This window comes from Schistocerca gregaria, chromosome 1 (assembly GCF_023897955.1).
Source record: "Schistocerca gregaria isolate iqSchGreg1 chromosome 1, iqSchGreg1.2, whole genome shotgun sequence".
NCBI classification, from domain to species: Eukaryota; Metazoa; Arthropoda; class Insecta; order Orthoptera; family Acrididae; genus Schistocerca; species Schistocerca gregaria.
Window position 1 is genome coordinate 403,723,764 of NC_064920.1, and position 24,028 is coordinate 403,747,791.

The following is a 24,028-nucleotide window of genomic DNA, read 5'->3' on the forward strand; positions in this document are numbered from 1 at the left end:
TGACTCCTTACCCTCTCCCTTAAAACCCACATCCTTTCATTTTTCCCTCTCCTTCCCTCTTTCCTGACGAAGCAACTGCCAGTTGCGAAAGCTCGTAATTCTGTGTGTGTGTTTGTGTGTTTTGTTCATATATATATATATATATATATATATATATATATATATATATATATATAATGGGTGTGTGTGTGTGTGTGTGCGAGTATATACCTATCCTTTTTTCCCCCTAAGGTAAGTCTTTCCGCTCCCGGGATTGGAATGACTCCTTACCCTCTCCCTTAAAACCCACATCCTTTCATCTTTCCTCTTCCTTCCCTCTTTCCTGACGAAGCAGCTGTCAGGCGTGAAAGCTCGAAATTCTGTGTGTGTGTTTGTGCGTTTTATTTATTGTGCCTATCTACCAGTGCTTTCCCGCTTGGTAAGTCTTGGAATCTTTGTTTTTAATATATTTTTCCCATGTGGAAGTTTCTTTCTATTATATATATATTCAGTCCCATTAGTTGATAAAATGGTCTACTTGAACATTGCAACTAAACTGAATGAAGTATTTTGTGCATAGTAGACAATCACATGTGCATTCCATCTTCAAAGATATTGGAATTCCTATATTCCTTTCCCCATAATCTGTTTATTAAATTTGTTTTTTTACAACTATAAAATCAATTTCAAATGGTCTTGTGACTTCCTTAACCATAAAACAGTAAATCTGTCATCACTGCATAAGTTGATTTGAACACCACAGTGTCTTTCTAGGCAAAGTCTCGCTGGAGGTGTTATGCCCTTGCTTTCATCTGACCCTTCAGTTGACTTATACTTTAACTTGGCCTTCAAACCACAGTGCAACTTCACATATTTCACTTTAACTAGCCCCATTGCCATAGGTGAAAGAAGTTATGAAGCAACCAAAAAAACCCTAGCTCCCTAAACTTTTGGGTTTGTAGTCTGCCACTTACACACTGAACCACAACCACAATACAAAACTTAAAAATAATTTTTATGTTGACTTCACCTCTTTGTCTAAGGTAATGAGCATCTGTATTCTGGTGCAGAAGTCTTCTACACACTCCTGTGTGATGCAAAGCAAGAACTTCAAGAAGAAGTTCAAAAATAAATTAAAAGCTCCCTTCATTAGGCATCTATTAATCTTATTGTGTTGTTCCAAGGGTCATTAATTCCTGTTAGCTGAATGCCATGTAGCTATGCTAGTTGTTAACATCTTTTTACAGCATGCCTGCAATAATTGTTGTTCTTTGATAATTATCAATATTATGTATAGCATATTCCATCAGTTCTTGGAGAAACGTATGGCTGGAAGACCCTGAAGGGCAGATTCAGTTACCTAATGGTAAAATTTTTTCTTGTCCTCTGCACTGACAGGCACTTTCCTTCGCAAAGTGTGAGAGCTGTGTGTGTAACTGTACATAGCTGTAATTGTGTGTGCATAGTGTCATGTCATGTTGATGTTGGGGATGATAGAGGGGGAAATCCAGTGGCAGTAAATAGCCTAGTCCTCTCAAAGAGCACCAGGGGGCCCTCTGAGCTTAATACCCCCATCCAATGAATTAATCACCATCAACTATGTCATATGCCCTCACTTCATGAGCCACTGCAGAGAGATTTGGAATTTAATCCAGGACATTTGCACAAAGACTGGTGATTATGGACTTCACACTACCATCCCTCCTGTCTCCACTCTCATGAAAGCAAAGGAAAAATTGTCAACATCAGGCGGCATTCCCGGATGGGCACCCAGTCAAACACTGGCCACGATAGTTGATTAGCTTTGGTGATCTGATGGGAACCAGAGTATCCACTGCAGCCTAGGATAATATGGACATGTAAATATTAATTTAGTACTTATCTTACAACTTATTCTGGTTTGATCTTATAAACATCAACGTAGTGGTAGGTGATAAACTGTAGCATTTTAAGAGAACTGTGGAATCTGCAAGGTTCTTTTTTCCTTTCTTTTTTCCCAAAGAAGCTGCTTTACCCCTAATTGTAATGTTTATAAGTTATCTTAAATGCAAATATTATAATACTTGATTACTGTCAATGGAGTATTTAGAATTAGTTTGTAACCACTGATTATCTATGTTAGTGTATACCTTGATTTGTCTCATATTTGTGGAGGTTCTCCTTCATAATGGGATGTACAGATAACAGTGAATGAGAATGAAAATATCAAACACTGAACACATGCCTAATTGCCATTTGATTATGTCATCATCATAACCACCACCATAATCATCATCATCAAGTCATTGTCCCTAAGGCAACTGAGAGTCTACTTTAGACTTCTCCACATACTAGTCTTTAGTTTTAATTATTATATTATATCCTAGCAGTTTCCTGATTGTAACTACCCATCTTCTGTCAGTTCATACTCACAAAGAATTCAACAAAAAGATATAGCCTTAGTTCAGATTTCATCAGATCATTGGTTATATGCTGTACTTATCCTTTTGATTTTGTACTGTAGCATCCTCTATGTCTCTCTATTCTTTTATGCATTTATTAGTATCTGTATCATCTCTATGTTTCCAGCATGGTGCTTTCCATTACGGAGCAAACAAATTTCAATTTTTAACCATCTCAGTGCAATAGTACAAAATTGTTTACGCTTTCTTGGTCGCTTGTTGACTGTTGTCTTTTGTCTCAGGTTCTTCAGTCAACATTTGTGTTTTTCTAATGTTTCACCAGCACTTGTGGCTGATGTAGCCAAAGCTTCACCCTTCAATCTGCCACCAGCAATGGAGGGTGAAGCTCTGACAATGTCTGCACCTTGTGCTGGCGAAACATCAGAAAAAAAAAACGAAACAAATGTTGACTGAGAACCCGAGATGGAAGCCAACAGGCAGTTTGTTAATGCAATAGATTTGAACAATCGGTACATAGCCATTGCAGATTTTACATTTCAAGTGCAATGGAAATTTAGTTTCATATACAAGATTCAACTTCTCAGTTGATTTCATCATCATTTTTGTTATATTATTTTTCTCTTTTCGTATCCATTTGCTCATTGTTTCCTTGCTCAAAGTACGTGAACTTCTCAAATGATCGTGTAACATTGGTGTTTTAAGCTTATTCCTATATCTTTGAGTTCATATGGTCTTCCTTGCAAATTCTTCTGCAGCTGAAGCAAACAAAACAATATTATTTGCAAATCAAAGTTGGTTCTATAATATTCATTGCTGCATGCCCCTTCATCCACTGTACTCATTTAAAATCTGTTTTAAGGCAGAGTAACTTAACATGATGTTGCTGAAATAAATTTTGACTGTTCCAGCATCTTTATGCAACCTGATCAAAACTTCCTCAAATAATTGTAGTACATTACAACAAAATGATGATAGCGTTCTGCAATTCTGCCGAGATTTTAACACCCAACCACGTTGTCTGATCACAGAAGCTGGCAAACATTTCTGGCATGAAATTTTTTCAGTTACTGCGTATTCGCTGCATGGGAAGTGAGAGAAAGAAATTGTTATCCAAATACGACCTAACACTAAAAGAGCACTTGCAACATATTAACGAAAAGCAACTTCATTAGAATAATCTGAGCCACGACATACAAAATGAATTACATTAATGTCCAAATTTTTTATCAACGAAATTATAAACAGAGTCAAACAAACAAAATATTATGTCTTCATGCACGATTGTACCAGCGATTCCAGCCGTGTGGAACAAAAGTCACTAATTAAGATTTTGTAATTCCTCAACTGGAGAGATAGAGGAACATTTCGTTGGGTTTATTTCCGTCGCAGAAACAATGGGAACGTATTTAACAAATGCATTTTAAAGAAACTAAAAAATAATGGCGTAGACATCGGAAACCGTCGAGGATGGGATATAATAATGGTGCCAATATGGTTGGTATTAAAGGTGTTAGAACAGGAATATTCACCATTGTTGGAATTTGCTTTTGCTAGATGCCGCTAAAACTTCTACAAGAGCTAAAACGTTTTTTGGCTTCATCAATAAAGTTTATGTGCCATTTACAAAATCAAGCAAGCTTTGGGATCTTATAAAAACTAACTGAAATTGACATTGGAACCTCCGTCTGAGCTGCGCGGGATTAGCCGAGCGGTCTAGGGGGTTGCAGTCATGACTGTGTGGCTGGTCCCGGCGGAGGTTCGAGTCCTCCCTCGGGCATGGGTGTGCGTGTTTGTCCTTACGATAATTTAGGTTAAGTAGTGTGTAAGCTTAGGGACTGATGATCTTAGCAGTTAAGTCCCATAAGATTTCACACACATTTGAACCTCTGTCTGAAACACGGTGGGAAAGTAGAATCAGAGTCATAAAAGCTATATTTTTGCAATTTGATGATGTCATCGAAAGTGTGAGTGACCTAAAAAATAGAACTAAAGATTCCGAAGCTCTTAGCGAATGTGAAGCAGTCTTGAAGGAAATGTTAACTTTTGACTTTATTGTTGCAATACACGTGTGGTATGAGACTTTACTACGTGTCAATAATATAAGTAAACTATGGAAATCGGTTCAGGTGAACTAGAGAGTCGCTATTGATATATTACGTTCATTTCGTGACTGGGTTCAAGAATTCCGTTTTGAAACAAGCGTCGCAGAAGCTCGATTGTTTGTAGACAAAAAAGTAGTTACGATATTGAGTCTCAGTTTAGAGAAAGAGAGGAGCACAGAAAAAAACGAAAGTTCTGTTACAAACAAGTGCATGAACCTATAAAATCTGCTGAAATACAGTGAACAGTTATCTTTTTTAACACATTGGTAAACGCTGTAATAGTCGACACTGAATGTCGAATCAAAGCGCTCGACGAATATTTTGAACGATTTGGTTTTATTTATGACGTGAATTATTTGAAATCGTTATCCAAGGACGACCTTCCCAAACATTGTAATAATTTAGGCTCAATACGTTGAGAAGACGAAAATAGAGGGGCCTAATAAAAGTTGTAGAACTCTCAATAGAAAATACAAATAAGGAGTCGTTTATTTATTTAATTGCAAGAAAGTCGGTGCTGAGAAAGATTAGATTTATTCTTCATTCTAAAAATATTTCAATTAAAACAGAAACGAAATAACACCATGATTATCCAGATGACATAATTTGGTACTTCGGCGTTTCTTGGATCAGTATTGTGTAATTTCTAAATTCATTCGCACTAGAAGATAGTTCCACACCTTTCAGTTCATCATGGGAATAAACCTGATGTAAACATTGCACTATAGGGTGAAAAGTATTTAAACAGACAAGCTCTGGGAGGTTGTAGCGGACATCAAAACAAATATTTTTCCCTAATGTCATTTTTTCCTATGAGGAGTATTTAAACCGATGGAGGCAGTATTACGCTCTTCAGTTGTTAGAGGCCGTATTACGATCTTCAGTTGTTAGAGGGCGTATTACGCTCTTCAGTTGTAGGCAACTGCTGTCCACCAGTGTAGTAGTGTATTATCTCTGTTTACTAATGGAGCAATACACCTGGAGTGGGTACACTAATGTGGTTGGTGCGTGCTACGTAGTGCACCACAACGGACGAGCTGCACAGCGGATTTATCAACAACAATATCCTAATCGCCGTATCCCGCATCACACGACCTTTGCTGCTGTGTACCAACGTCTGCATGAGACCGGGTCATTTAGCAGATTACCTGGACATGGACGTCGTCGCACGGTGAGAACGCTGCAATTTGAGGAAGCCGTCTTGCAGCATGTGGAGCGGGATCTTTCAATCAGCACTCGTGCAATTGCACGTAACATGGGGACGAATGTAAGAACAGTCCTTCGAGAGCAATTGTTACGCCCATTTCACTTGCAGCGTGTCCACAACCTGGAACCAGTTGATTATTCACCCAGATCACAGTTTTCTTAGTGGTACCTGGATCAGTGTGAAATGCATCCTACATTTCCATCCTCTGTGTTGTTTACGAATGAAGCAACATTCGGGCGTAATGGGGCTTCAACTTGCACAATTCGCATGTTCGGAGTAAGGGTAACTCACATGCAACATTTACTAGCGCTCATCGGGTGCGGTTCTTCGTTAATGTGTGGGTCGGTGTGGTTGGGGACTGTTTAATTGGGCCGTATCTGCTATCTAGTCCATTATATGGCAGGCACTATCACAATTTTCTCGCCAGAGCATTGCCAGAATTGCTGGAAGACGTCCCGCTCCCTCCAAGACAACGCATGTGGTTCCAGCATGACGGGGCGCCGGCACATTTCAGTCGTCGTGTGCGTCGATTCCTGGACCGACGGTTCCCAGAAGCGTGGATTGGCAGAGGTGGTCTTGTACCATGGCCTGCTCGATCTCCAGATATGTCCCCTCTGGACTTTTGTGTGCGGGGAGAGATGCACAACCTTGTTTTCGCAACTCCTGTTGCATCAGAAGAGGATCTGGTTGTCCGGATAGTAGCAGCAGCAGGGACAGTTCAGGATACTCCTGGGGTTTTTGCCCGTGTCGGACAGAACATGATCCTACGGTGTAACCTTTGTTTACGTGTCAATGGAGGCATTTTTGAAAATCTACTGTAATTTAAATTGGGTTGTATTAATGTGTTGTATCTTGGTCATAAAAAAATGGAAAAATGTTTTTTGGTTTAATTAATTTGCCGCCACAGGAATATTCCTCTACCGGTTTAAATACTCCTCATAGGAAAAAATGACATTAGGGAAAAATTATTTTTGATGTCCCCTACAACCTCCCAGAGTTTGTCAGTTTAAATACTTTTCACCCTGTATGTATTCTTCCGCGTTTGCTGGAACCTCATTGGATTTCCTTTTCACCTGGGACTGCAGCCAACCTGCCTCGAGTACTGTCAAGTACGATAATAAGGGTACGTTTTGCGCTGTGCGTTACGCGCACATCTTAGCGATAATACGGGATAACAGCTTTACCAGGCATGTAACTTGGACAGCTCTGGGCGATCAGCTGGTACAGATAGCGTGCGGTGACGTGGCCAACTGCAGTTCACGCATTAAAAGAGACGAGCAGAGGAGCAATACAGCTTTTAATGTCATTTAATTTTTAAGCAGAATGAAATAATATACTGCAAATTTCCCACAATACCCTCCTTAGGCAACTAGATGAAACGCGCAACAAATTGTCGTTTAAGCTAATACACTATTGTGATAAAAAACAAGAATGATGAAAATTCCCGACTTAACCACATGGCAATTTTTCTGCATAAGCCTTGTTTAACGTAGGAGAGTACTGAAGGATTTCACCGTATAGTTAAATATTAAGGCCACTGGAGTTAATACTTACAGTGAGTCGTCTGGTAATCTCTTAGCTCCTTCCTTATCCGAATCCGAGAAATACGTTTCAGTTCAAATGGCTCTGAGCACTATGGGGCTTAACTTCTGAGGCCATCAGTCCCCTAGAACTTAGAACTACTTAAAACTAACTAACCTAAGGACATCACACACATCCATGCCTGAGGCAGGATTCGAACCTGCGACCGTAGCGGTCGCTCGGTTCCAGACTGTAGCGCCTAGAACCGCTCGGTCACCCAGGCCGGCACATTTCAGTTCTGGAAGTGTCACCTGTTACGTTGATAATGAGCCTATCATCAATAGAATCCACGAAGCCAACCAGGCGTAGCATTTTCTCTTCTTTTTTTATGACGAGCAGTTCTGTATTCCGCCAACGTTTGGCTGTGACGTGTGAAACAGCTGCGTGCGTTAGTTCCAGTACGTCTGGCAGCTTAACAATCTTGTTACTTCTCGGGCCAAATCCCGCAAACTTAGCTCCAGATCAGTTCTACTGGGTACATATTGTAATGATACAATAGCAAATGTAAAAATGCAGCATTTGTATAACGTGCTCGATGCTGTGAAAATGATTGTTTTTCATGCTTGTGTGATACTTATCAACCTCTGTGGTATAAAACGAAGGACATAGTCCAAATAAAGAGGATTAAGTTTTTCATTTTGCCTTCAAAATGTTTCGTAATTTAAACAACTTTTATGAACAGTTTTCCAAAAAACATCGATTGCTAAGAATTTGTACTTGAAATGGAATCAGCAATTTCGCATCCACATGCAACTGGAAATAAGATGACTTGTATCATTGATAAAAAATTATTATGAGTTTTATAATTACGAGATGTAGGTATTTCAAATTGAACGAGGAAAAAAAAATGATGCTGTAGAGTTTAGATCCAACGCACTATCGGTTTTACAAGCCAAAGCACCACCGACTGCACTATACCCTCAATATAAAATCTTATCAACTGTATAGTATACGCAGGGAAAACTTCATAAACCGATTTGTGAATTTATGAAAAACATTAAGAACAGCCTATTTCTCGGCATTTTTTAACCGTGCTCCACGCGCTTGTTTCACTGCGGAACAGAAAGCAGCCCGGCCATTTTCATACTGCGCATTAACAGCGCGACTTCAGAGCACAACGACGCAGAGGCTATGACTGTACACGATTTTTGAAAAAAAAAGTACGTAGCTAAAGCGAGATTAAGAAAATCCTTGATGGCCTTTAATACATTTGAATATCTTAAAGTTCCATTTAACGTAACTCGATAATAAGATATCTAATATGTAAGTAGGACCTACTTCCAAGTGCGTAAGAACACCAGTGTATGTGTGATACGGCTTTTGACCAATCTTCGCATTTGTGATTGTTTACATCAGGTTTATTCTTATGACGAACGGATTATAGTCCGATTTCTCGCAATTCATTAAAGTAAGTAACTGATGCCAAATTTGGTTGCTCCAGTATATTCACCTGAGTTCCAGTATAAATGCACGTTTTTCTTATTTAAATTTATCTGGGAAATTTCAAAAGCTGAGGACAAAAAGTAAGAAATTAAGGACAGTTGTTGTCCTCGATCAGGAACTGATGATAAAGCATGAAAATTGAGGACTGTTCCCAGAAAATGATGACTTTAGTTTAATGATTAAAAGTATAACGAGAGATTTGGGTTGTTGTGCCGTTGGATGTTGCGGTGGTGGAGCGGGAGGATATCGGAGAAAACGATGGTGGTAAAAAAGAGGTAAAGTCATTTTTCAGTTCTCGCCTAGAGCGGCAAAACACCTAACAACGGGCCTGTGGTTAAGATATCAGCATTAAAAGCCTCTGAGTGTGCGAAGTTCAAGTTGTGATTGTATCGGAGGATGGGTTGCACTCACCGCAGTGGTAGTCGGGGCAGCACTGTCCAGACCGCTGCACTGCACGACAGCCAGGGCTCATGGGACAGGCCATGGGCGAGCACACGAAGTCCGGCGGCATGCACACACACCGCTCGCACGCATTCGCCGACGCCAGCGAGTCGCCCGCGCGGTACAGCACGTCGTCCACCACGCACACTGCAACATGTGGAAGGTGCTACGTTGCCTGTGATGCAAAAACAAAACATTTAACTAAGCAACCAACGCTCAAGTGGCCTCAGCTCAGACACCTCAGGTTCACTTGTGTCAAGCACGATATTTACTTTTTTTTTTTATTAACTGCCGTCCTAGGGACCTCAGTTGCTGAACTAATCTGGTATTTCACTTGCAAAAGAAGGTGGATACGGTTCATCCCCTCGTCAATATCAAAATAATTAGGAATAGTGTTCTAGCTAAGCTGGAGAAGGATGGGAGGAAATAGGGTGGAGACGACACATCTGACGGTGTGTGGTGGAGGGTACTTTGAGTACCCGTATCCGTTCTCCCTTCTATTCCAGTCTCGTATTGCTCGTGGAAAGAAAGGATGTCGGTATGCCTCTGTGTGGGCTCTAATCTCTCTGATTTTATCCTCATGGTCTCTTCACGAGATATACGTAAGAGGGAGCAATATACTGCTTGACTCCTCGGTGAAGGTATGTTCTCGAAACTTCAACAAAAGCCCGTAACGAGCTACTGAGCGTCTCTCCTGCAGAGTCTTCCACTGGAGTTTATCATCTCCGTAACGCTTTCGCGATTGCTAAAGGATCCTGTAACGGAGTCGCTGCTCTCCGTTGGATCTTCTCTATCTCTTCTATCTACCCTATCTGGTACGGATCCCACACTGGTGAGCAATATTCAAGCAGTGGACGAACAAGTGTATTGTAACCTGCTCCCTTTGTTTTCGGATTGTATTTAATTAGGGTTCTTCCAATGAATCTCAGTCTGCCATCGACGATCAACTTTATATGATCATTCCATTTTAAATCACTCGTAATGCCTACTCCCAAGATAATTTATGGAATTAACTGCTTCCAGTTGCTGGCCTGCTATATTGTAGCTAAATTATAAAGGATCTTTCTTTCTATGTATTCGCAGCACAATACACTTGGCTAAATTGAGATTCAATTGCCATTACAACTACTCAGTTGAGGAAAAATCTAAGAAGAGTCCATAAATGTCCGAATACTGCAACACACCCAGCAGGTAGAAAAGCGCGTGCATATATTTGAGGTAGATGAGTCCTCTGCTCAAATGGCTCTGAGCGCTATGGGACTTAACTTCTGAGGTCATCAGTCCCTTAGAACTTAGAACTACTTAAACCTAACTAACCTAAGGACGTCACACACATCCATGCCTGAGGCGGAATTCGAACCTGCGGCCGCAGCGGTCGCGCGGTTCCTGACTGTAGCGCCTAGAACCGCTCGGCCACTCTGGCCGGCAGTCCTCGGCACTGTGGAGAATGGCGAATGTGTGGGAGAGTTTTCATTTAGTTTTTACTCTTTTGTTTGAATCGGTTCACTCTACACTTTTGTTACTAAACTCTTACATAATCTGGTTCGATAAAATTAAAAGAAAACAGTAGAAAGACAATCACTCATCCAGAACAAATTATGCAGTAGTGAAATGGACAAATTGAACTCATTGAAAGGCGTTTCATGCAAACTTAAATGGTATCGCTGGCTTAAAAATATCTTTTGAATAAAAATGTTTGCAACTAATGCTCATTATTATACACATTGGCTGAAAAAAAAAGTGAAGCACCCAGAAAAGACGGTCACATGTCAATGTAATTTCGTACACGTACACTCGATCGGCGGGTGAGTAAGTAATTAGAATTTCAATTCTCTGTGACGGTTAGAATGGCAAGCAGAGTGCAATACTGTTGTTCTTGAAACAGAACTTGGATGGGGCGTACAGGTACAGCTGCCCATGAAGCTTCAACACGATACCACAGTTCATAAGGAATAGTGACTGGCCTATTGTGACGAGCCAGTTGCTCGGCCACCTTTGACCAGACGTTTCCAATTGGTGAGAGATCTGGAGAATGTGCTGGCCAGGGCAGCAGTAGAACATTTTCTGTATCCAGAAAGGCCCGTACAGGACCTGCAACATGCGCTCATGCATTATCCTGCTGAAATGTAGGGTTTCGTAGAGATCGAATGAAGGGCAGAGCCACGGGTCGTAACACATCTGAAATGTAACGTCCACTGTTCAAAGTGCCGTCAATGCGAACAAGAGATGACCGAGACGTGTAACCAATGGCACCCTATACCATCACGCCGGGTGATACGCCAGTATGACGATGACGAATACACGCTTCCAATGTGTGTTCACCGCGATGTCGCCAAACACGGATGCGACCATCATGATGCCTGGATTCATCCGAAAAAATGACGTTTTGCCATTCGTGCACCCAGGTTCGTCCTTGAGTATATCATCGCATGCGCTCCTGTCTGTGATGCAGCGTCAAGGATAACCGCAGCCACGGTCTCCGAGCTGATAGTCCATGCTGCTGCAAACGTCGTCGAACTGTTCGTGCAGATGTTTATTGTCTTCCAAACGTCCTCATCTGTTGACTCAGGAATCGAGACGTGGCTGCACGATCCGTTACAGCCATGCGGATAAGATGCCTGTCATCTCGACTGCTAGTGATACGAGGCCGTTGAGATCCAGCACGGCGTTCCGTATTACCCTCCTGAACCCACCGATTCCATATTCTGTTGACAGTCTTTGGATCTCGCCCAACGCGAGCAGCAATGTCGCGATATGATAAAACGCAATCGCGATAGGCTACAATCCGACATTTATCAAAGTCGGAAACGTGATGGTTCACATTTCTCTTCCTTACACGAGGCATCACAACAACGTTTCACCAGCCAACACCGGTCAACTGCTGTTTGTGTATGAGAAATCGGTTGGAAAGGTTCCTCATGTCAGCACGTTGTAGGTTTCGCCACCGGTGGCAACCTTGTGTGAATGCTCTCAAAAGCTAATCATTCGCATATCACAGTATCTTCTTGCTGTGGGTTAAATTTCGAGTTTGTAGAACGTCATCTTCGTGGTGTAGGAATTTTAATGGTCAGTAGTGCAGATAGGGGTGTGTGAGTAGTGTCAGATCTCAGTGATCATTGCGAAGGACAAGTAGATGACGCGTACACGAATGAGATAGTGTTATTAGCCTATCTGCGGCTCTCCATATGGCCGGATGGTCGAACTGTGAAATATGCAGATTTGTGGGGCATTCGGATGTGACAGTGGCCGACGTTAGATTGCACGGGAAAGTGCGGGCAGGCGTACTCGTCGTCAATGTTTCGGTCGTCCGTGCCTGACCACCAGAGGGGAGGATCACCCAACTGTATACGAAGCACATCGGAACCCCTTCACATCTGCGCCTGCCTTCCTAGAACAAGTAATAGTCTCTTTGCAACATTCTGTGTCAACCTGCACCATCGGTCGGAAACTAACAGCAGCCAGTGTACGGAATTACTGTCTCATGCATAGTCTGTCGTTATCGCCACAACACGAACGGCAGCATTTGGTGTGGTGTCGTGGCGTTGAAGGGTGTACTGCGGATGAATGGCTTCACACTGTACTCAGTGATGAATCGTAGTTCTGCACTATCACAGACAACTGTCGTCGGCGAGTAGGGCGGCGACTTGGGGGAGGTTCCATTCTTCCAGTGATATAGAGGGTCATTATTATTCCTGGCGTCTCATTGTAGGGAACCATCGGGTATGACTGGTAATGATTGAGGGAACTCGGATGGCACAGCGCTACGTCACGGACAGTGTGCGGCCTCGTGTGTTACCTTTAATGTGACACTATCGTGGTGCAATTTTTCAACAAGACAATGCTCATCCACATCGGGCACGAGTCTCTGTAAAGTGTCTGCGTGATCGTGTGGTACCCTATGGCCACTAAGATCCCAAGGTCTCTCTCCAACACAACATGTGTGGGACCAGCTCGGACGTCAGCTCCTTCCCTGTCCCAGTGCCCAGGAGATCAAGGGCATATTACAAAAGTTTTGGGCGAGTTTGCCTCGAAAGAGGATACAGTAGCTTCATGGCAACCTTCCAAACCGAATTAGTGAATGCATCCAGGTGTAGCGTCGTACTGATAAGTGAGCTCACTAGCAATTTCTTTCTAAATTTTACTCGATATTGCAGTCATTGAAATTGCATCACATACCTCCTATGTTCGTGAAGTTTTGTTTCGTCCTCCCCTTCTGTGTGCTTCACTTTTTCGTCAGGCAGTGTACTTTCTCTTCTTTAAACACATTTTAGTCATCCTTGTCACAATGTTCAAGGTAGTAGTATATGTTTTGTAAAGTTTCGTAATGAAAACAAAACAATGATCTTTAGCTCAACATTGCTACAAGCCTGTTGCAGGGAGTGGCCATAAGAAAATAGGTTGCTGCTTGTTGCGAAATTCAGATACTGGCGGTAAGGGCAGTTTTTGGTAAACTTCGGAGTACGGGTGGGCAGTTCCTTTGAATGCATTACAAAAAATTCCCAGCCCATCCTACTCCCGTTACAGCTTGTCTCTAATGCTGTTTCCATCGACGGGACGTTAAAGCCTGATCTTCCTTCCGCTCGCCACAAAATCACATTGTGAGTGTGTATCTGTATTTTTCCCAAATTGTTTGTTGTTACAATAGTCATATGAAGTGTTGACATCGGCAGACACGTAAGTCAAGACGCTAAATTTTAAAAGAGAAAGCAAAAACATTTGTGCGCTCTTTAGGAAGCAGTTTCAGTTCTATTAATTGGTTGAGAAACGTACAAAACTCATGTAAACGAATTCTTATACCAGGAACCCGTGAAACTTTGCTCGTTTCATCAATATGTAGATATAAATTTTAGTAAGACATTCGTTTCCTATAAGGCTTATCAGAACGCGTCAACATAGGGTGCATAGCCCTTTCTTTATGTCCATACAGGGTGAGGAGATGATGCTTAAAGGCATTTGACATTTAATGTTATATGTAAGGGTTATCGTGGCTCGTTGTAGACGCAGTGATTTTTTACCTCGCCTTCTCGGATTCGACACTTTTCCTGTTGTCGCCGTTAGGTCTTACGCCGCGCGAGTATTTAGAGGGGCTAGTGAAATTAGAACTTCCTGATGTGTTTTCCGGGTACCCGGTGATAGAACCTTGACCAATGCCAACCGTAGGATGAACGATCTCTACACACAGTACAGCCTGTAGATGTTTAAACGTGGGCCGTAGACATTGTAGAACTTCCCGGTTTGGAGTCTGAGTTTTAAGCGCCCTTGTGGGTCCTCGCTGTGAACCACTTGGTGAAACATGGGACATGGCATCGTATAATTTTTCAGGTTTTATTCTATCCTCGACATTTGCTATGGCAGTTGTAAGACACTGACATGAACAACGAGACGAATATATTCATTATGTTCCTCATCGTCCGAGTGACAGCTTCCGTCAGTGGCCAAGGAAGATATCGCAGCTGTTTTTGCTGACTTTGTTTGCCCTGGGAATTCGGGGAAGTTTATCGACCCTACATAACGCGAAGGCTCCAGGGTCGTTTTGAGTCAACGGCGGCACCTGCTCGATCGATGTGTCAAGCGGCCGCCGCTCACGTAAACAACACCGCCACCGAGGACAAACCACTTCCCCCACCCCCCACCCCCCTCCCGAAACACTGCAGAAACTACAGCTAAGTATGGCTTAAATTTTAGTGTCCTCGAATCCCTTTCCCCTCGCTTACTTCTGTTGAAACTAACGACAACGAAATTCAAGGCATATAAAAGATTAATTTTTATAAGCTGAAGTCGTCACTAAAATAACTTGATGTGCAGGAAAGTGCCTAAAATGTAGACGAAAATCTTTCACTCTCTGGTGTCTTCTGTTTATTACGACATTTAAAACTCAGCATCTAATACCACTGTATTCCTTTGTCTTTCAGTTTTTACTTTCTCGTAATTGACACCAACTCAGACATATTTTGCGAAGGACAAAATGATTCCGCCCAAGATGGTGATTGCTATGTTCTGTATTTGCTGCTGACCAATTTCAGCTCTTATGCCACTGCCAAGTAATTAACAATGATTGGCCGGGGAATAATTTCGTTTTTTTAAAGGACATTACATTCACCACTGACTGTAGGAATTATTTATTTCGCTATTGCAATTTCTACAGTTAACGGCGAAAAAAAATCTACATGACAGTGAACCCCGACCACGAGAAATTGATAAATAATTCAATTGTTTTTCTTCTTTCAGGTAACTCAGCGATATTAAGCAGCATCGTTTCGTTCAGTCACAATACTGCTGATGTGAGTAATCTGTTGCTTTCTATCTATGAAGAAACCTTTCTACTTTAGTACCGCAGACATCCGTGCTTCATTTGAGGAATGTTTTTCTTGAACATTAGATTTTGACGGTTTTTGTAGAAAACGAGCTACACTGAAAACTACTGACTTCCGCTGCTCACAGAGAACAAATTCTTCAAAGGGATAACGACACATCTACTTAACTGCTGAGAAAACTTGTATTTCCTAGCAAATTTCTGGAAGATATGAAAAAATTCCGTGAACAGGCAGAGCAAAAACAGTGATTCGATTGACAAATTCTTTATAATGTAAAACCGAAACAAGAGCGCTAAGAAATGTGCGTTGTCACTATACAGAAAGCGACTTCATGGAGTTCTGTTTTTGTGAGGTAGAATGCATCACGGAGCATGCCTTTCACCCCACTTTCATAAAGCGCATTAGAGATAATGCCGCTCATACTGCTTAAGGTTGATTTAGATACAATCCCCAAAAATAATAACGCAAACAAAAGTAGCTTCCAAATATGTAAATAAATCACAGTATATAAGAAACTGAGAGAAGTTTGCAGTAAAATATTGTCATACAGTACGTGGCTTTTATTAGTATCTTGTGTTCCAGTTACAATCCTACAAAAAATAACTTCGGAAAACGATGTCTCAGAGTAATACTAGCAAAAATTTTGTTTTTCTGTAATTATAAATACTGTTTTGATGTTAAATTCTCAGTGAAGAAAATAAAAGTTAAGGTTTAATGTACCAAGTATAAGCATATAGAAATCTTAATACAGAAAGATTAAGACAGCAGCAAAACAAAACGCAGCTCTAAAATTAAATGAAAAAAAGCTACATGAAGGTATAGAGGAAAGCTATGGTAGCAGCACGAAAGATAGCGAATGACTCAGCTATCTGACAAGGACCTAATGAAAAAAAAAGTGGGCAGAAGAAGGCACAATAAATTCGTCGTAAAAATCGAAAGAGGAACTATTGTTTTAAATCATATCTTGAAAATAATGCAATGCATAATGCCTTTCTTCTAGATCCCAAGCGGAATGGCGAATCAGTTATGATTGGCCTCGTGTTTGACAAGAGTGAAATTTGAGTTACTGTTCGATAACTTCGTCAACAAATCGCTTCTAGCGGGTGCCGAGTTGCTTTCAGCAACGTTCCTGCTTCCTTACTCTGTGTTTAACAACGAAAACCTGTTGAAAAGACAGTCGGGAGATACAGTCCTAATTTCGCTATTATTGTTTATTTTAGATATTGGGGCTTGATGTATCGGTTCATTACTAGACATACGTCAGATTGATTACATTACTTTCTCTGGTAGATTGTTTAGGAATGTACACGTGCAGGATGCTAAATAACTGCAGTCATAATCTGACAGTAAGTCGTGTTTACTTACCGCTTTGTTCATTGTCGTACGTTGTATTCTGCACACCGTACCCAAACGTGTTCTCATCCTTGTTGATGGGAACTGAAACGTAGAAAATATTAACTATTAAGATTCAAAATGAACTGAAAACACATAGGCTAGACTGGGATAAAAAAACAGTTACTAACACTATTTTCTTACAGCAAAAACAAACTTACTAGTCCTTTCTAACAATCACAGGTGCAGATTGTTGTTGCTGTTGTGTTTGGTGCTCAGTCCGAAGACTAGTTTGATGCAGCATCCCCCTCCACCCCCCCCCCCCCCCCCCACCTCACACTCAGTAGTCTGTCCTATGCAAGCTTCTTCATCTCTGAATAATTATTGAACCTGCTTACTGTAGTCATGCCTAGATCTCCTCTACAATTTTTATCCCCCCCCCCCTTCATAGACACACGTCTCTCTTTTACCAAACTGACTATTCTTCAATTCCTTGAAGCCCTAAGGTGTGTACTATCAAACGATTCGTTTTTTTCGTCAAGCTGTGCCATGAATTTCTTTTCTCTCCAGTTCGATTCAGTACCTCATCATTAGTTATTCGAAGTACCAGTCTAACTCTTATAGCACCATCATTCAGAAGCGTCTATGCTCTTCTGGTCTGAACCGCTTATCTTCCACGTTTCGCTTCAGTACAAGGCTACATTCCAGAAAAATAACTTCAGAACAGACTTAGTACGACTTAAATTTATATTCGAGAGTAACAGATTCCTCATTTTCAGTAATACTTTCTTTCCTATTGCTTGTCTGCATATTGTACCGTCTATACTTAGTTCATCATCAGGTATTTTGCTGCCCAAATAGCAGCATCCATCTGCTAATTTTAGTGTCTTATTTCCTAATCTAATTCCCTCGGTAGCGCCTAATTTAAGTCACTATATACCATTATCCTTGTTTCACTTTTGTTGATTTTCATCTATAGCCTCTTTTCAAGATACTATATATTTCGTTCAGTTGCTGTTCCAAGTCTTTTGCTGTCTCTGACAAAATTACTGTGTCATCGGTAAGTTTTCATTTCTTATCCCTGACTTTGTATTCCTTCTTCGAATTTCAGCTTGGTTTCCTTTACTTCTTGTTCACTGTACGTGAGTCCGCCCCTGGTAGCTGAGTGGTCAGCGCGATGGAATGTCATACCTAAAGACCTGTCTGCTTGCGGCAGCGGTGGGGCGAGGACGTAAGCTGTGTCCCGCCGTGCGCGACCGTGAGCGCTTGTTTGTGTTTACATTATCGCGACGCTAGATGTATTTGTTCCAAGTTCAGTGCGACTATGCACAGCCCGCATCTCGTGGTCGTGCGGTAGCGTTTTGCTTCCCACGCCCGGGTTCCTGGGTTCGATTCCCGATGGGGTCAGGGATTTTCTCTGCCTCGTGATGCCTGGGTATTGTGTGATGTCCTTAGGTTAGTTAGGTTTAAGTAGTTTTAAGTTCTAGGGGACTGATGACCTAAGATGTTAAGTCCCATAGTGCACAGAGCCATTTTTTTTTTTACTATGGCACACACATGGCGCCACGATTCGATCAGAATTACCTTATAACCAGATCACGCGCGTCCTCGAGCCTATGAAATAGAACAGTTCATACGCGACGATCTACGTTTAGATCCGGTGACTGTCGTCGGAATACATTTTTCTATGACGGCGAGCGTGGTTTATGTTAAAATGATCAGTGCAGAGGTCTGCGCGACAGTGGCGTCTAAATATGCGAAGTCTCTCAGATTTAAACATTCTGACGGGCACATCGGTGCAGTGGCGGTAGATCATGCAGGCAACGACCTGAGGACTTTAAGGGTTTTTGAGTTCCCCTTCGAGGACCACGGGAAGAAGAGGGAGGATCCCCGATGCCAATGCAGATGTAGTCCCCTCCACACCAACAACAGCAGTAAGTCCCCCGGAATCCAGACGCAACATAACATTCGGGACGCGATGGACGTGGACGCGAACATTGTCCCGATGGCGGCTTTCCTAGCGGAAGATTACATCCCACGCTCGGATACGGATATCCACGTTCGAAAGCAACGTTCGCTTCGACGACGCAAGCGACGTCGGGGGACCTCTTCTGACGATTGCCTCCTAGGCACGGCTGGTCAAGAAGGCGACATTTCGTCAGATGGCATGGATGCTGCGCCTGCTGAGGATCTAAGTGGTGTAGACGGTTCGCTTGCCTATACCACGAGTGCCCAGTTACATCTTGCACCACAGATGCAGCAGGTCGCGTCGATGGATGGCGCTAAAGCGCTAAAACCATTTTTTTCCCTTCCTACAGGCAGCATCTATCTTTCCCCTAGCCATGCCTATTTCCACAGCTTAGGATTTGTCCTAGTCATTCCTGCGTAGCCATTTTTTATTTCCTGTGTTTCATTTTTTAGACGTATATACTGTCTTTCGGTTAGTTAATTTGCAACATTTCTACACTTCCTTTTTTCATGTACACTTCTGACGTCGTCAGCGTGGAGGCGATCTGTAGAATTATGAACAGTGCATAAATTTTCAACTGCCGAGATTGCTAAAATCATTTAGTCATTTAGATTACCGGTTTCGGCAAATCTCTGTCGCCACCTTCGGATCTGCAAAATATGTGACCGCTACAGTAACTAACATAATAGCATACGTAATCATATCCAAGATTTGCATTATATGGAATAACAACATACCTACGTTGACATTATTACACAATCTTCTCCTTCATTACAGTAAGTGGTGCTATAAGATGTATGTCCTTGGTCCGTCTTTCATTCCATTTCCTCACTCCATGTTCTCTATTTTTTCCTTGTCTTCCTTTTTCTACTATCGAATTCCAGTCCCCACCCACAAATAAAGTTACTCCTCCCTTAACTATCTGAATAATTTCGTTTATCTCATCATACGTTCTTTGAATTTCTTCATCATCTGTGGTTCTAATTGGCTTATGAACATGTACGAATATGGTAGGTATTGGCTTCGAACCTATATTGGCTGCGATACTGTGTTCACAGTGCTGTTCATGGTAGCTTGCCCTGATTCCTATTTTCTTATTCATTATTAAGCCTACTCCTTCAGTATCCCTATTTAACTTCATGTTGATAACCTGTACGGACCTGACCAGCAGTCCTTCCTACCACCGCACTTAACTAATTTGCACTGTATCTAAATACAACCGCCGGCCGGAGTGGCCGTGCGGTTCTAGGCGCTACAGTCTGGAACCGCGTGACCGCTACGGTCGCAGGTTCGAATCCTGCCTCGGGCATGGATGTGAGTGATGTCCTTAGGTTAGTTAGGTTTAAGTAGTTAACCACATTTTGGAACTAACACAATCTAACCCAGACACATTTGCAATTAGTCTCATTTGCAGATTTTGGGAAGAGACAAATCACTAAGTTGACATTTTACATATTTTCATTAACTAACGTGAACCATGGACCTTGCCGTTGGTGGGAAGGCTTGCGTGCCTCAGCGATGCAGATAGCCGTACCGTAGGTTCAACCACAACGGAGGGGTATCTGTTGAGAGGCCAGACAAACGTGTGGTTCCTGAAGAGGGGCAGCAGCTTTTTCAGTAGTTGCAGGGGCAACAGTCTGGATGATTGACTGATCTGGCCTTGTAACAATAACCAAAACGGCCTTGCTGTACTGGTACTGCGAACGGCTGAAAGCAAGGGGAAACTACGGCCGTAATTTTTCCCGAGGGCATGCAGCTTTACTGTATGATTAAATGATGATGGCGTCCTCTTGGGTAAAATATTCCGGAGGTAAAATAGTCCCCCATTCGGATCTCCGAGCGGGGACTACTCAAGAGGATGTCGTTTTCAGGTGAAAGAAAACTGGCATTCTACGGATCGGAACGTGCAATGTCAGATCCCTTAATCGGACAGGTAGGTTAGAAAATTTAAAAACGGAAATGGATAGGTTAAAGTTAGATACAGTGGGAATTAGTGAAGTTCGGTGGCAGGAGAAACAAGACTTCTGGTCAGGTGACTACAGGGTCATAAACACAAAATCAAATAGGGGTAATGCAGGAGTAGGTTTAATAATGAACAGGAAAATAGGAATGCAGGTAATCTACTACAAACAGCATAGTGAACGCATTATTGTGGCCAAGATAGATACGAAGCCCACACCTACTACAGTAGTACAAGTCTATATGCCAACTAGCTCTGCAGATGACGAAGAAATTGATGAAATGTATGATCAAATCAAAGAAATTATTCAGATAGTGAAGGGAGACGAAAATTCAATAGTCATCGGTGACTGGAATTCGGCAGTAGGAAAAGGGACAGAAGGAAACATAGTAGGTGAATATGGACTGGGGCAAAGAAATGAAAGAGGAAGCTGCCTGATAGAATTTTGCACAGAGCACAACTTAATCATAGGTAACACTTGGTTCAAGAATCATAAAAGAAGGCTGTATACATGGAAGAAGCCTGGAGATACTGACAGGTTTCAGATAGATTATATAATGGTAAGACAGAGATTTAGGAACCAGGTTTTAAATTGTAAGACATTTCCAGGGGCAGATGTGGACTCTGACCACAATCTATTGGTTATGACCTGTAGATTAAGACTGAAGAAACTGCAAAAAGGTGGAAATTTAAGGAGATGGAACCTGGATAAACTGAAAGAACCAGAGGTTGTACAGAGTTTCAGGGAGAGCATAAGGGAGCAATTGACAGGACTGGGGGAAAGAAATACAGTAGAAGGAAGAATGGGTAGCTTTGAGGGAAGAAGTAGTGAAGGCAGCAAAGGATCAAGTAGGTAAAAAGACGAGGGCTAGTAGAAATCCTCGGGTAACAGAAGAAATATTGAATTTAATTGATGAAAGGAGAAAATATAAAAATGAAGTAAATGAAGCAGACAAAAAGGAATACAGACGTCTCAAAAATGAGATCGACAGGAAGTGCAAAATGGCTAAGCAGGGATGGCTAGAGGACAAATGTAAGGATGTAGAGGATTACCTCACTATGGGTAAGATAGATACGGCCTACAGGAAAATTAAAGAGACCTTTGGAGATAAGAGAACCACTTGTATGAACATCAAGAGCTCAGATGGAAACCCAGTTCTAAGTAAAGAAGGGAAAGCAGAAAGGTGGAAAGAGTATATAGAGGGTCTGTACAAGGGCGATGTACTTGAGGACAATATTATGGAAATGGAAGAGGATATAGATGAAGATGAAATGGGAGATACGATACTGCGTGAAGAGTTTCACAGTGCACTGAAAGACCTGAGTCGAAACAAGGCCCGCGGAGTAGACAACATTCCATTGGAACTACTGACGGCCTTGGGAGAGCCAGTCCTGACAAAACTCTACCATCTGGTGAGCAAGATGTATGAGACAGGCGAAATACCCTCAGACTTCAAGAAGAATGTAATAATTCCAACCCCAAAGAGAGCATGTGTTGACAGATGTGAAAATTACCGAACTATCAGTTTAATAAGCCACGGCTGCAAAATACTAACGCGAATTCTTTACAGACGAATGGAAAAACTGGTAGATGCAGACCTAGGGGAGGATCAGTTTGGATTCCGTCGAAATGTTGGAACACGTGAGGCAATACTGACCCTACGGCTTATCTTAGAAGCTAGATTAAAGAAAGGCAAACCTACAATTCTTGCATTTGTAGACTTAGAGAAAGCTTTTGACAATGTTGACTGGAATACTCTCTTTCAAATTCTGAAGGTGGCAGGGGTAAAATACAGGGAGCGAAAGGCTATTTACAATTTGTACAGAAACCAGATGGCAGTTATAAGAGTCGAGGGACATGAAAGGGAAGCAGTGGTTGGGAAAGGAGTGAGACAGGGTTGTAGCCTCTCCCCGATGTTATTCAATCTGTATATTGAGCAAGCAGTGAAGGAAACAAAAGAAAAGTTCGGAGTAGGTATTAAAATCCATGGAGAAGAAATAAAAACTTTGAGGTTCGCCGTTGACATTGTAATTCTGTCAGAGACAGCAAAGGACTTGGAAGAGCAGTTGAACGTAATGGATAGGGTCTTGAAAGGAGGATATAAGATGAGCATCAACAAAAGCAAAACGAGGATAATGGAATGTAGTCGAATTAAGTCGGGTGATGTTGAGGGTATTAGATTAGGAAATGACACACTTAAAGTAGTAAAGGAGTTTTGCTATTTGGGGAGCAAAATAACTGATGATGGTCGAAGTAGAGAGGATATAAAATGTAGACTGGCAATGGCAAGGAAAACGTTTCTGAAGAAGAGAAATTTGTTAACATCGAGTATATATTTAAGTGTCAGGAAGTCATTTCTGAAAGTATTGGTATGTAGTGTAGCTATGTATGGAAGTGAAACATGGACGATAAATAGTTTGGACAAGAAGAGAATAGAAGCTTTCGAAATGTGGTGCTACAGAAGAATGCTGAAGATTAGATGGGTAGATCACATAACTAATGAGGAAGTGTTGAATAGGATTGGGGAGAAGAGAAGTTTGTGGCACAACTTGACCAGAAGAAGGGATCAGTTGGTAGGACATGTTCTGAGGCATCAAGGGATCACCAATTTAGTATTGGAGGGCAGCGTGGAGGGTAAAAATCATAGAGGGAGACCAAGAGATGACTACAATACGCAGATTCAGAAGGATGTAGGTTGCAGTGGGTACTGGGAGATGAAGAGGCTTGCACAGGATAGAGTAGCATGGAGAGCTGCATCAAACCAGTCTCAGAACTGAAGACCACAACAACAACAACAACAACAACAACAAGTAGTTCTAAGTTATAGGGGACTGATGACCACAGCAGTTAAGTCCCATAGTGCTCACAGCGATTTGAATCATTTTTTTTAAAAAATACAACCATTCCATTTTCCTTTTTAAATCCTCGAACTTCCCTGCCCGATTTAAGGGATCTAACATTCAACGCTCCGACCCGTAGAATCCCAGTTTAATTTTTCCTGATGACGACATCATCCTGAATAGACGCCATTCCAAAATCCGAATGGGAAACTGTTTGATCTCCGGAATTCCAACATAATTTAATCGTACAATAGAGCTGCATACCCCCGACTTTTCGCAGTACCTATGTGGCAAGGATACATTGACTAATGTTGTCCCTGCAACTACTGAAATGGTTGCTGCACGTCTTCAGGAGCCACGAGATAGTCTGGCCTCCCTACAGGTACACCTGCCGCTGTAGTTGCACCTACATTTCGGCTGTATGTATAGCTGAGCACGCAAGCCTCTCCACCAACGG

At 41.9% G+C, this 24,028-nt stretch overlaps 1 protein-coding gene across 1 annotated transcript in view; it reads right to left on the bottom strand.

Annotated features, from left to right (window-relative positions):
- LOC126349353 (serine-rich adhesin for platelets) overlaps positions 1-24,028 on the bottom strand; it is a 163,702-nt gene that overhangs the window by 11,257 nt on the left and 128,417 nt on the right. The window contains exons 4-5 of the mRNA XM_050002422.1: positions 16,835-16,906; positions 9,126-9,302 (exon numbers count right to left, since the gene is read on the bottom strand). Coding sequence (XP_049858379.1) covers positions 9,126-9,302; positions 16,835-16,906 — 249 coding nt within the window. The remainder of the gene's footprint in view (positions 1-9,125; positions 9,303-16,834; positions 16,907-24,028) is intronic.